This window comes from Camelus ferus, chromosome 25, assembly GCF_009834535.1.
Source record: "Camelus ferus isolate YT-003-E chromosome 25, BCGSAC_Cfer_1.0, whole genome shotgun sequence".
Taxonomy (NCBI): domain Eukaryota; kingdom Metazoa; phylum Chordata; class Mammalia; order Artiodactyla; family Camelidae; genus Camelus; species Camelus ferus.
Genome location: NC_045720.1, coordinates 7,943,735 through 7,958,311, shown reverse-complemented (window position 1 = coordinate 7,958,311; position 14,577 = coordinate 7,943,735). Strand labels below are relative to the sequence as shown.

Genomic DNA, 14,577 nt, shown 5'->3' with positions numbered 1-14,577 from the left:
AAGTTGGGTTCACATGACTATTCTCAAACTTCTTCAATGTACAGTTAAACATATCCCTTCAAATCAATCTCCTTCCCTTCCCCCTTTTTTCTAATAAAGATTTTTGAATACGGATTATAATGCCAAACACTTGGGACTATTCAGATATAAGAAATGTATAGTATGTATCCCATTTGGCTGGGACATGTGGTGTCCGTTTGGAGGGAGCCAGAGAAATGGCTTTGAAGTTCAAGCCGTGGCCAGGCCATGGGTGTAATTCTGCAGCTGACTGACACTCTTTAAAGATTTACTGTAATCCTCATCAGAAATGTGCCATAGGGGAATTCATTCTGCTGCAAAATGCAGGACACGTTAGAAGTAACAGGTCGTTGTATTGAAGTTAAGGAAAGAACTTGACCTTGATGGCAGCAGTAGGGATGGGAATGTAAAGTCATCAAGGATTTGATAACTGACTGACTGTCGGGGGTCACAAGGAGAAGGGACAGGTCAGACACCATGATTTTTTACTCGCATATGATTAGAATAACAGAAGGATCCATAATAAAATTACTGACGTTAGGAGGAAAGTCTTATTATGGTTTCTTTGCTTCAGGATCAGTTAATATTTTATTCAGAATCATAGTCGAACTGTATATTAGCTAATGAAATATTCTAGTATTCATTCAGTGTCAAATGAGAGTGGGCATTTTGGATATGGACTTTTCATTACTCCTAACTTAAAAAGGTAGAAGCAGGTCATTTAGTTGGAGAGTTACATAATTTGAAATATGAAATGAAACACAGGTGACACATCGATTGAATCACTTCCCTTAATAAGGTCTGTTATGTGTCAGGTACTGTGTGTTAAGTTCTATGCATTCAAAGAAGTATTTGAACATAGCTACCTGTCCTGGAGAAGCTTGTTATCTAGAATAGAAGGCAGAAATTTAAAAAAAAACTGATTGAAATATAGTGTGATAGGTGCAGTGACAGAAACATGTGCAGAGTGTTTATAGAAATGAAAACAGAGAGCAAATGTAGTCTACCTGAAGTTCATAAATTGGCTAGTTTCTGTCTAATAACTGAGGCAAAATTCTTCCTTCTTCATCCCCAAAAGATGCAAAATAAATTCCTTATGCTACAATGAACCTATCATTATAGTTCTATGGATTCTGACCCAACAGTCAGGTTATCCTATCCCAGTACACGTTATTTTGGTAGACGAAATTAGATAGATGGAAAGTTTTTGGTAATCTTGATATGAATATACACATTATGTGTGGTTTTTACCAGAAATTCAAACAGTGCGTTGCTCAGAGATGCCCAGTAAATGTGTACTGGACTAGCTGGGACACTTTCTTGTTTAGGCATTTCTCATTTACCTTTTTAATGAACTGGTTAGTTCTTAAATTATTAAGTATTTTCAACTACTTAGAAAATATCCAGCAATCTCTGTTGAGAAATAAGGGAATTGGTTTTGAGTATGTAATACTGGAAAAATGTATCTGCTCACATCAGGGTTCATTTGCAGGACCCACAGTGCTGGAAGTCTTTAACACCCTGTTGAAGCATCTGCGTCTCAGTGTTGAATTTGAAGCGAATGATTTACAGGGAGGATCTTCAGGTAGTGCCAACTTCAACACAAGTTCCAAAGACAACGATGAGAAGATCGTGCAGAATGCTATCATCCAAACAATAGGTGAGGATGTTTCACTTCTCAAATTATTATGTAAAACAGTGATTTAAAAAGCCTTCCTGGAAGGTACTTGACTCTTACAGTACATTAGTCAAAGGTGACTAATAGCTTAGACTTAAAAAAAAAAAAAAAAACTTTGTATTTGGAAAATAAACAAACGTAAGAATACAACAAAGATCATTGTTTACACTCTCCACCCAGATTCATCTGTTAATATTTTATGCTCTTGACTTCATCATTTCCTTTCTCTCTGACTCTGTCTTTCTCCTTCCCTTACTCTATTTCTCTGTGTGTGTATGCATACATACATGTATATGTGTATATATACATACATGTGCATCTATAAATAGATACATAGAGAAAGACATAGATACGTACATGTATACATCTACACTTCTTTCCTAACCACTGGATAGTAAGTGCATATACATCATGGCCCTTTACTGCAGAGCATTTTTCTAAAGAATAGAGATACTTTCTTATGTAACCAGAGTAGTTATCAACAGCAGTATATGTAACATTGATACAGTACTTTAATCAAAGTTTCATTTTCCAGTTTTGTCATTTGACCTAATAATGTCCTTTATAGTATGTTTTTCCTTAGGTCCAGGATCCAATCTAGGATCATATATTGCATTTAGTTGTGAAATTTTTTAGTTCCTTTAGTTTGGAATATTTCTTTTATGATACAGGCATTTTTTAAGAGTATAAGTTCCCTTGACCCCTCATTTAAAAAAAAAATGTCCTCACATTGGTTTATGTGGTGTTTCCCCATGATGAAATTCAGGTGATGCATTCCTGGCTGGATACTACCTAAGTGGTAGTGTTCTCAGATTATCACCTACAGAGATACACAGTGTACATCTGCTTCTTTTGACGATGCTCATTTTGAGCAAAGTGTTCTATTTCTCTGCTGCACAGTTTCAATTTTTCCCTTGCAAACAACAAGCAATCTCTGAGTGTACTTTCAGACCATGCAGATAGTCTGCTCTCCATCCAAACTTCCTCCTGCATTTAGTAACCGTTCATAACTGTTAACCTGAACCAGCCTGTACCATCATGGTGCAAAATGATGGTTTTCAAAGTTGGCCCTCCCTCCGCAGCTGTCACTCGGCACTCAGTGTTCTGTTGTAAGGAAGAGCCCCTTTTCTTCCCTGTCTGTGTATTTATCCATTTAAATACCTTGGTATAAGCTCATGGATTTATATTTTTGTCTTCATAATTTTATTCTGTACTTATTATGATTATTTTGGTGCTCAAATTGTCCCAGATTTGGTCAGTGGGAGCCCCCATTTTCTATATGTTTGTAATATCTGCCCATTTCTTTTGAGCACAGACTTATTCATTACTCAAGCTCATTTTATACTTCCTGCCCTAGCCCTGGAATCAGTCATTTCTCCAGGAAGCTGCAGTTCCTTTTAGTGGTGAATGGATTAGAGACCAGGATCTGAGTATTGACACTTGGGCTTCAATATCCTATGCTTTTTTAATTTTTTTTTCTTTTTTATACACAAAGTGTAAAAGGGTAAAGACCTTCCTTTAAAAAAAAAAAGCCATGAGAATTTTTTGGGAAATGAAATTATCTAGGAGTATATAAATACAACTTAAAGCAAGCAAACTCTTCCTACTTTAACCAATATCTTCCTCTTCCAATATCTTCTTTAGAATATCCAGATCATATTTTAATGTTACTACATGATTTCAAGGATAATTTCCAAATTGAATTGTATTCCTGGGACTTAGTACCTAATTTCTAATAGTTACTAGTAGTTTCTGCTAATAAGAGAGTCATATAAATTTATTCTGGAGCTCAGTTTATGCCTTTTATCTGGGCAGTATCCTCCCTGTGGGCTAGTTGTTTACAGTAGTCCTTTGGAATATTTGACACCAAGTTTCTCCTTGTTTATTTCTAAAGTGTTGTGGATGTGCATACATGCATTATGCATCCGTATTCACCACCCGTTTATTGAACATACTGAACTGACACGAGGCCCTGTGCTCGGGCTTTGTGATGCACGTGTGATTCCTGCCTGCGGATGCATTTGGTTGATCTGCCTGAGGCAATAACTCTGTTTCACCTAGTTACAGTCTCATCATGTGCACAGAAATTGTCCTTATTAGGGCAATGGCTCAGTGTGTCTGTGATATTTTAAGATGATACATCAAATCAGCTAATCTTGTTTTCACAGAATAAATTTTAAGTGCTTTAGTGACTTCTAATTAATTCAGTGTTACTGTTTCACTCTAGAATATTTATTGTTTCTCTAGTATGTTGTTATAAAATGTATACACAGCAGACTCTAGCAATATTCCTGTGACATAACACATTCATAATAACATGTTTAAATTAGAACATGAGAGAACAGAAGTGCAGAGTGGCACAGGGAGTAAGACTTTTATTTAAATCACACTTCTGCTTTCCTCAATATTTTCTTTCAAAAGCTCTCAGTCTTCTGTAGTTATCAGATCATGTGAATATTTCTGGGACGTGGAACAGGTCTGCTATAGCTTTGCACTTTAAGATAGAAGGCTGTTGGCCAAGTTCTTTCTTTTAAATCAAGAACTAGCTCCCTGCTCTGTTCTTTTTGGGAGGCTCATTAGCATTTCTGTTCAGCAATTCAAATACAGACAGTGGGTATAGAGATTGAGTTATTTTCCCAAAGGTCCTTAGAGTTGATCCTGTCGGGAACTGTGTCCTTTGGTAACAACTGACTTGCTTGGAACAGAAAATCAGTGTCTAGTTCAGGATCATATCTAATTGTGTTATTGAAAGTCGAGAATAACCTTATAGGGAGGAACTTGAGAGTAATAATAGCATAGGCTTTGGAAGTGAATAGATCTCACCTCAGGCCTTAATGTTAGCTGTGTAATTTCTTGTGATTTCTTTTTTTTTTTTTTTCCTTGTGATTTCTTAACCTCTCTTATTCTCATTTCCACGAGAGGAAACTGATGCTGACAGTAGTGAACCTAGATGCATAAGGTACTATTGTTTGTTTTGAGGCTCCAAATACAAAGTGGTTTCTTACCCCATAAATATGTGCCCCTTAAGTGTTGGCTGAGATAATATACCTTATGCTGATTGGGTAATACTAAGATCATAAGATTTTTAATTGCTAGAGTATATGATGAAGGGAAATGAGTTTTACCCCTAGATCCAGTCAAAATGATAAATAACAAATTGAATTTATAGAAATAGATTATTAACTCCAATAATAGAAGCTGAAGAATTAAATTGAAAAACTGATTTACTCTTAAAAGCTTAGGTTTCTGTAATGATTACATTGCATTTTAAGAAATGAACAAAAATAGCCATGATTTAATATCTGTTCTGATCTTTCAAAGAAACAACAAAGTTTGAAGTTTGAGTAAGTGATAATTAAACGTCATAAGTCTTCTATTAGCAGGAAGTAATCCGTCAGAAACTACAGCAGATAAATTTAAAATATCCATGAAACCCAAGAGTGCCTGAGAAAAATTGACAGATAAATGGTAAATAATTTGAAGTTATATATATTGAATTAACTCATAGGGTTAGACTGTAAACCTGGCTCATTATAATGACATTTTAGAATGTTTTAGCAATCCTGGTAAAGTCAAAGTAGTGGCCTAATTATTGACTTCCTTGCTAGAACAAGAATTTAGGCTCACAATATATGAATAAGAGTTTCATCAGAAATACTACCAAAAATTTTTTTTTTCCTTTTTCTTAAACTCCAGTCAGTTCAAATTGATGGTGATTTGCCACTGTCAACTATATGCAAAAGATTTTCAAACATTTATTACTTTATCTAAGTATTAGTCCATTAAACACATATTGTGCATCATGAAATGATTTTTGCCAAAGAAATTATAATATCTTTAGAGTTAAATGTAGTGCAGAGACAATGTTTTTCCACATATTGAAAGCTTTGGTTAAAAATACATTATGACTTTGTATTATATGGAAAAATAAATCTTTCAGTTTGTAAAATTTATTTTAAACTTACCTTGTTATTTTTATAGGATTTTTTGGAAGTAACCTACCAGATTATCAGAGATCAGAAATCATGATGTTCATTATGGGGAAAGTACCCGTTTTTGGAACGTCCACCCATACTTTGGATATCAGTCAACTAGGGTATGCCTATGTGGTTTTCCTATGTTCTCAAACTAAATAAAGTTGAACTTAATCTTGGATTAAATTTCATCTTAAATCTATGAAATGTTTTGTCTTTTTAATCAACAGTAATAAAAGTTCTGTGGTGTTTTTTGGCACTAGGTTGCTAAGCAACATTGCATGCTTTTAGAATCAGTTTTCAGTGCATCAAAAATTCTCAGATTTTCTTATATTGACTAGGTGGAAGGTTTATTTAATTTAGCCTGGGCATTTTCTATAAATATACATATTTAGGGTAAAGCTGCAGGTCTGTCAGTGTAGCAGGAATGTTGACTTATTTCTAGAATTCTAGAACTGAAAGTGATTTTAAGGATCATATGTTTTGGCCCCTCATTTTGTAGCTTTGACTTGATTTTACAACATACTAAAGCTTTAGTTTGCAAATATTTTTGTGTTGCTAATTTAATAGGAAATAATGGTCTTCTTTGATTTATATTTCTTTCACCATTAATTAGACAACCTTTTTTCACTTGTTAATTCCTTTTTGAAGGATTATTTATATAAGAATTATTTAGGCATGTTGTTTCATACTTATTAATATATATTAAATAGATATTATGTTTGTCAATTATATTTGCAATAGATGTATTCTTCAATTTATAGTGTCTTTTCATTGAGGTTGTTTTGTCATATATTCATACAATTGACTTTTTATGCCATTACATGCAGAGGTCTATTCCCTTTGAGAGCCAATAGCTTAATTTTTTGTTTGTTTGAATTTGATTTATTTTACATATAACCCTTTAATTCATATGAAATGTAGAGTATAAAGTGAGCCATGACTTTAGCTAGTATGAAAATAAAACCTATTTAGCTAATATGAATAGAGTTTTAAAATCAGTAAGTAATATACGTAAGTGATATAATAAAAATATTAATTACTATTAAGAGATAATACCAGTATTTTGTACATTTTAGGGATTTGGGAACCAGGCGGATTCAGATAATGTTGCTGAGATCTTTACTTATGGTAAGGAACTTAAGACAGGAAAAGAACGCACAAATTATTGAAGAGGTTGAAAGAATAGCTTCTCGTTATCAGCTTCTTTTTGTTGTATTATAAGGTACTACTTGTGTTAAGTTTTTCTTCTGTGGTTTATATACTTAAATATTATGCTTTTCATTTTCTTTTACTTTTACTGTTTGTTCCTTAGTTCAGCTGTCATTTTGTTTGATCCTCATAATGGTGAAACATGCAGAGGGCGGAGAGTGTTGCCATTTTATAGATGAAGATGCCTGGGCTCAGACACAACCAGATTTATCATTTTTTTCCTGTGTGTTTTGTGCTTTTTTATTTGTATCTTGTTTAAGAAGTTTTTGCCTACTCTGTGATACAAACGTATTTGTTTATATCTTCTTATAAAAATTTTTAAAGTTTGGCTTTTCACAACTGTAACTTTGGTCTGAAGCTTATTGATTTTTGTATGTGGTGTGAGATATGGGCATATTTTTAATTTTTCTAGGTGAGTAGCAATTATCCACTAGTTCCTCTGCTCACTTACAAAATCACCTTTCTCCTGTAATGTGTTCAAATATAAATGTTAGACGTTCCAAGTATTCTTGTAATCCTAAGTGTAAATAGATATTACCCACCTGAAGTTTCATTTGGCCCTAAGCCTTTTTATTAAATAAATTTCCTGAGTAAATAGCTTTGTCTCTAATCCTAATTGTTCCACATAGTCAACTAAATGAATGTCTACATGGTATGGTTAAACTATTTAATAGCATTTAAGTGTATACTATTTAAAAACTCCAACTTCAGAAGGTAAGAATACACTTAGAAATGTTAAATCAAATAACAAATAAAATACAGCTTTCCAAAATGATAATGCATTTCTGTTAACCTAAACTGCTTAATGTAAAATAAAAAAATTATTTGCCAGTTTAAAATTTTTAGGTCTTACCTGTGTTATTTGCTGCCTAATCTCCTTAAATCCATTTAGTACTGACTACCTATCCCATACATTCTTAGCCTGGGCCTCAGTTTTCTTTTACATAATGGGGGTTCACTAATGCCTAGCTTCCCAGGAATATGGTGAGGATAAAGTTAATACACACATACTGCTTAGATTCATGCCTGACATATGGCGAATATGTGCAGTTACTTAACTTAATGAATGATGTTTTTGTAAATTCGGTAAAATCCTCATTATCTTAAAAATTTCCTTGCAGTTTTCCCTTCAGGCTTGTGTTCATACTTGTTTCCCAAAGTTTATGGTTCTTGTAAAACAATTTGAGAATTTTACCAAAGAAGGACTTATGACAAAATTTTTTTCTTTGTTTCCTTGTTTTTCCTCCCTGTAATCAGGTAACCTCTGGATACAAAGCAAAGACTATTGTTACTGCACTGCCGGGGTCTTTTCTGGATCCTTTATTGTCACCTTCCCTCATGGAAGACTATGAACTGAGACAGTTAGTGTTGGAAGTAATGCATAATCTCATGGATCGCCATGACAATAGGGCAAAGCTTCGGGGGATCAGGTAATGCCCCATTTGGAAATAGGCCAAATGATAACCTTTTCAGATTTCTACATTAATGTATTTGAGTATTATAATTTTTTAAATCTAGGATTTTCAAGTTGTATTAGTCCAGAATTTTATTTAATTGGTATTGCAACAATTTAATTATGAATATATTTTAAGATAGCAAATGTTCAAGGGTTTTAATATACTATAAGACATTTTATCTGCTAGTAATCAGTAGTTACATGAGTTTTGATTTTGCTTTAAACTTAGGAATGACATGAGTCAAGATTATGCAGGTCTACTTAATTAAACTCTGCAATTTAGTAGTATCATTACTTATTTAGGCTGACATAGGCTTATTTAAAATGCTTATTGAAATGAGTGTTAAATGTTCATTGAAATGAGTGTTAAACTCCTAAGTATAGCTGTGATTTGTCACTTAAGACATGATATTATAACTAAATACGCTGCTCAATTAAAAATGATATATTATCTCTAGAATAATACCAGATGTGGCTGACCTAAAAATTAAAAGAGAAAAAATATGTAGACAAGACACAAGTTTTATGAAAAAGGTAAGATCATCTTCTGAAAAATAATGCATGACTTAAGTTATAACCATTTGAATTATTAGGTAATTTTCTATTGATCTGTAACCTTAGAATGAAAACAGAATTTTGGAGTTGAACTCTGAAACCACCATTTGCAGCCTCCCTGACGTTACCACAGCATCCCTCATGCCCCTCCTCCACCCTGCGTTTAAACGATGGGACTGCTTAATAGTTCTAAATTTCTTCCTTTAAGTAAAATGTCTCTGTAATTTCTGCTCTGCACTCCTCCCCGCCCCCAAAACACATACTGATTCTACTTTTAATGACTCTTTAATAATATAGAGCGTCAAGATTTTGAAAATACTTACCACCATTGAATAAATTCATGTAATGAGTATTTATTGTGTATTAGGCATTGTTTGGTGCATGATTTGGGATATAAAAGTGAGGTAGGCAGGATCTCTGCTCATACAAGTAGTATTTAGCTAGATTTTCATTATGATCCCTTAAGTTTTCTAGGTCTGTTGGCAGAGGGTTAAATTTAGAAAATTATGGCACCCAGAGTTATTTAGCATGTTAGATAAACTTTCTGTGCAGTTATTCTTCAACCAAAGCTTGAGCACCTAGTATTTGCCAGATAGTGAGCTCAACACTGAAAGAGACAACAGTAAACATGACATACGTGCTGACTGTCCTCAGTATAGTCACAGTTTGGGTGGGTAAGTGGTGAGCCTTGCTCTTTAAAGGCGCAGAGAACAACAGAGAGAGAACCCCTAGGAAGACAGGTGCAGGTGTCTAGAATCCATGTTCTTTTTTGGCTCTTTGTCAGACGTGCTTTCTTCCTGTCACCATCTTTTATTTTGCCGTCCTTATCCATCAATAATGATTGCTCTGTTTCAAGTTAATGGCCTCACAGTTTAAAAACTTCATTTGAAAAATAATTTACAAACTATCACTGTTACTAAATTAATGTGAATAAAAAGAATTAAGTTTAGCTGTATTGTATATGAAAAAAGTGGTTAATAATAGGACAAAGGCATTCTTTCCAACTTTGATTCTTTTTTTGGATTTTATACCATCTGGTTAATCAAAGAAGTTATTCCCCATAAATGAGGAATTTTTAATCATCATTGACAGAGTGAATTTTGAAAATTCACTGCTAATTAAATTTTTTTAACATAATGACATTAAACATTCCTGAACTTTGGGACTGGACTGATTTTATTTTATCTAACATGATAGAAATAATCCTTCTTCATGCTTAATTTTACTAGCTAATCTGTTTGAAAGAGTGGTTTAACTGAAAGGTTAGACTATTATTCCATGTTAAATTTTGAATCCTTAAACTGTTCTCTGAATTCGTTTTGCTTCCATTTTGTAATTTAAAATAACAAATGCTTGTTAGCCAGGTAAGTTATCATTAATATAAACCATTTCTTTAGTATATTTTTCTTTAGGAGCAATCTTTACATTTTTTTCCTTTATCAAATTTTGTTTTTACAATGGAGCACTCTTTTTCATTTACTTTCCAATTTATTTTATCAGCCAAAATGTTGCTTGTTTTTTATATGCAACTTTAGCCATTTATGGAAGTTTCAACAAAGACCTAAAAAAAAAGCTTAGGTTTATAGCCAGGGGACCACGGGCTGCCCTTTGGTCAAAAAAAGCTTTCAGTTTAGAACGGACGGTACCTTCGGCTTTGCGATTCCAGCATTGTGTGCAGGCAGCCGTGTCTCAGAAGACTACGCAGCTTGAAACCACTCCATCTGAATGTTTTGGAGACATCTTACATGTTGGGTCTGAGTTTGGGGAATGGTCCCAGGGAAGGACGCCCTTGCAGTTTGCATGGGAAGTGCCCCTTCATCCCTAATATCCTAATGCAGCTGTAATTCCAGACAAGAGAAAACAGCTGTTTCCACTCAGCACCTCACGCCCGCCTGCCGGGGCTGCTCTCCTAGAGCTAGTCTCCTGGCAGAGTGTTCCCACGTGAGAGCTCTTATTAACATCTTATCAGTTAAGGAATATGCGAGGAAAAGTGCTTCTTATTATGAAATACACTTATACATACAGGCATTACTGCTTTAGTTACTTTACCGTGAACAACAGCACAACTAACAGCATCCCACATGCCCGTCTTGTTTGCAGCTCCGTCTCCCCAACAGGTAATCACTGTTCCTGCTTTTATAGCTGTTACTCGTGGCCTTTTCCCCCTACAGTTCTGCCGCCTGGGGTTACATCCTATATCCCTAAACAAAACAGGGTAGCATCGGCAGTTTTTGTATTTTGTGTGAAAGGACCCATACCTTATATATTCTTTTATGTTTTCTTTCTTGCATTTAGCTTTATTTTGGTGAAATTCCTTCATATGTGTAGCTTTATAGTATTTTATGACATAAATACACCTCAGATACCCATTCTGCGGGCAGACGTGAATTATTTCCAGCTCGGGGCTGTTGGTGAACAGCACTGCTAGAAACATTCTTGCACATGTGTTGGCTGCATATAACTCCCACTTCCCTGACACCTGCAGAGGAGGGACTGCTGACTAATAGCTTACACACTCTTCAGGCTTATCAGATAACGCCCAACCGCTTTTTGAAGTTGTTAGACCTATTTACACTATATTATTATAGTACATAATGTTAGATTTTAATTTTATCTAATACGGTGTGTATGTATTAGATAATTTTTTTTTACAATAAACTTGTACTACGTAAAGAACCAAAGTCTAAACGCCAACCTGCGTAAGCACCGCTTTAATGGTGGTTAACGCCGTTAGGAACACAGGATTTAAGAATACTCCTGGATTGGCGAGGGCCCGGTACACAGACTGTTTTTATACACACCAAAGCGTAGAATCATTTGGGAAAAAGACAAGCTCTGGATTCAGAAGGATGGAAACCAAAACATCAGCTTCAGAAATAAAGAGGACTCAGGAGAGCAGAGCTCTGTGCCTGTAGCTCAGAAACAACCACTTGCTCACTTGCTAATACGGAGCCACAGACCTAAACAGACCTAACCCGCCAGCCACTGGCGCAGCTGGAGGACCGCGGACCCCTTACCTGGATGGGCCCCTGGTGCGTGTTAAACAGGGAACAGAGCAAATGCGTACCTTTTGCAGACAGGCTGGCTGCAGAAGACTGCCGGTCTTCCCAGTTCTTTCCTCTGAAGTGAGGAATCCGACGAACCTTATGAGAAACAGATGTGGCGTGTTCAGCTCAAGCGCCTCCACCTGGGAATGAGCGGGCCCTATTCCTCCCCAGGCCGCTCATTGCAGCCACCTGGGGAGCTCTGGCCTTTCAGCGCTGAGGCTGAGGAGTTACATCACACCGGGCGGGGCAGTAGCGAGGAGTGGGGAGGAAGCGTGGTGGTCGTTCAGGTTTCCCAGTCATTGCAGCTCACAGTGCTGAGAACCAGGCAACACGTTGAGTTAATCACCACACTCGAAATGGGGAAACCTATCTTATTTTGGCAGGTGGAACCATACCCAGGAATGCTTTAGACAGCAAGGCTTTATGTTCTTTGTTGACGTATGTAGATTAGTTTGGTTTGACGGGAAGCCTCTTGAAATCCTCAGGGTTTGTCTGCAGCCTCTCCCCTACAGATGGCCTTTAGACGTGCCTTTGTCACTTCGTACTAAAGTGTGCAGACCTGCAGGTTCTCCTGCCTGGTCAGCTCCTAGCCCACCTCACAGGACGTGGTTCCGGAAGGGAAGAAAGCCTGAGTACACTTCCCCTCAACTAGATACTCTTTATCATTGCCAAGGCTCCCATCCTTCTGCCATTCATTTCAGTTTTTCTCAAATCAGTCTGTAATGTGCCCTTTTCAAATGATTATTAAAAACATTTTCATTGTTTACACTGGAACTGTTTCTTACTTGCAGTTTTTGTTTAAGTTTGTCTTCAGTGTTAGTTTGTAGCTATATATTGGTATATTTGTTGATGTTAATAATTGGAATACAATTTGACCATCCAATTATCAGTTTTAATCTCTTCCATGTCAAGTTGTGTAATAAGATAGCTACTTTGTAAGAGATTATATATACATGTAAAATCTGCCTTGCTACTCTTAAGCAAAATAGTCTTTTTCCTCTGTCATTTCCCTTTTCAGAATGGGCAACAACTATATCGGCATATATATTTGGGCTGTAAAGAGGAAGATAATGTTCAGAAAAACTATGAGCTGCTTTATACTTCTCTTGCTCTTATAACTATTGAATTGGCCAATGAAGAAGTGGTTATTGATCTCATTCGATTAGCCATTGCTTTACAGGTATGCTTTCATAACCTTTCATTGAAGAAAGCATCTTTTTATGAATTAGACACCACCTTTAAAGTATTATTGCCTTTATCCAGAGACATGAATTTTAAAAGTGAGGTGTCTAGTTTTAAATCAGAAATACTTAAGGTTATGATCACATTCATTTAATCTTTTAACGAATGTTGAATAAGTATTGACTGTGTGCTAAATACTGTTCAAGGCCATAGGAGTACTGTGATGAAAAAGACAACATGGTCCTGGTGCCCGTCCTTTCAGTCTAGTGCTGAAGATAGTCATTAAATAATAAGAATTACATATATGTAGTTGTTTAATTAGAGTTTAAGTGTTATGTAATAACAGGACAGTATGCAATGAGAATATGTATATATGTTTATTTTTACATATATGATATATATATTCTGCCACACACCCCCTGCTCCCCACCACCTTTAGGAAAGGCTATTCTAAGGAAGAGCTATTTGAGTTGAGAGACTTCAGTCTCTTGTTAATGGGCATTCTTTCAGAATTTTTTTAAAAGAAAGCTTCTTCTAAGGTGACATTTTTCTTAGCATTCCAAAATATACGCAGTTTTCTAATGTAATCATAGGGAAAATGCTAGTGGACTGTAAGGCCTTGATCTGTGAGCTGTGTTTGTTTTTTGTCTTTTTAATTAAAGGACAGTGCAATTATTAACGAGGATAATTTGCCGATGTTCCATCGGTGTGGTATCATGGCGCTGGTCGCGGCGTACCTCAACTTTGTAAGTCAGATGATAGCTGTGCCTGCATTCTGCCAGCATGTTAGCAAGGTAATGTATTTAGGAAAGTCCTTGAATTTGATTCTTACACAAAAGTGGCGGATTTTCTTCCAGTGTTAATTATTTTTAATTTTGATGTTTATGTAGCAAATGGTTAAGATAATGCTGTAAAGGTATGCATGACTTCTTCATTTAATGACTAAATTGAAACGCCACCTGAAACTATGACTAGTGTTTATGTTTCCTTTGATGCCTGTTGTAGTAGAATTTTTTTATGTAACGGTTGAGTAGAATATGTGATTTTCTTTTAGGTACTTTGTGTGATTTCTTATGTAATTGTTTTCCTTTTAAACCATTGTGAATCTTAGTATCTAAATTTTTAATTATGCTATTTTTGTTCTTGTTACTGTTGTTACTGTTTTAAGCCAATCTACTTGAGTTAGATCTCAAAAGTTGAATAATTAATGTGCCTTTCAGAAATTTGTCCTACATCATTCAACTGTATTTAGCTTTTTCAGCAGTAACTCGTTAAATAGTTACTTGCATGATTTAATATGCACTTCAGAGCCCCTAACTTACCTGGCAGAAAAAGTCCACTGTAATTTTTATTCTTTAAAGACATCTTTCAGGAAGAACCTCATTTTCATGAAATCGGAAGCACATCTCAGTCCTTGCTAAAATGTAGGGGTTTAGTTCATTCTAAATAATAAAA

General features: G+C 35.4%; 1 protein-coding gene across 5 annotated transcripts in view; it reads left to right on the top strand.

Moving 5' to 3' along the window:
• EFR3A (EFR3 homolog A) overlaps nt 1-14,577 on the top strand; it is an 89,403-nt gene that overhangs the window by 49,995 nt on the left and 24,831 nt on the right. For all 5 annotated transcript variants that reach the window (XM_032468171.1, XM_032468173.1, XM_032468174.1 and 2 more), the window contains 7 exons: nt 1,511-1,678; nt 5,678-5,792; nt 6,750-6,801; nt 8,140-8,312; nt 8,797-8,872; nt 12,959-13,120; nt 13,785-13,916. In XM_032468171.1, coding sequence (XP_032324062.1) covers nt 1,511-1,678; nt 5,678-5,792; nt 6,750-6,801; nt 8,140-8,312; nt 8,797-8,872; nt 12,959-13,120; nt 13,785-13,916 — 878 coding nt within the window. The remainder of the gene's footprint in view (nt 1-1,510; nt 1,679-5,677; nt 5,793-6,749; nt 6,802-8,139; nt 8,313-8,796; nt 8,873-12,958; nt 13,121-13,784; nt 13,917-14,577) is intronic.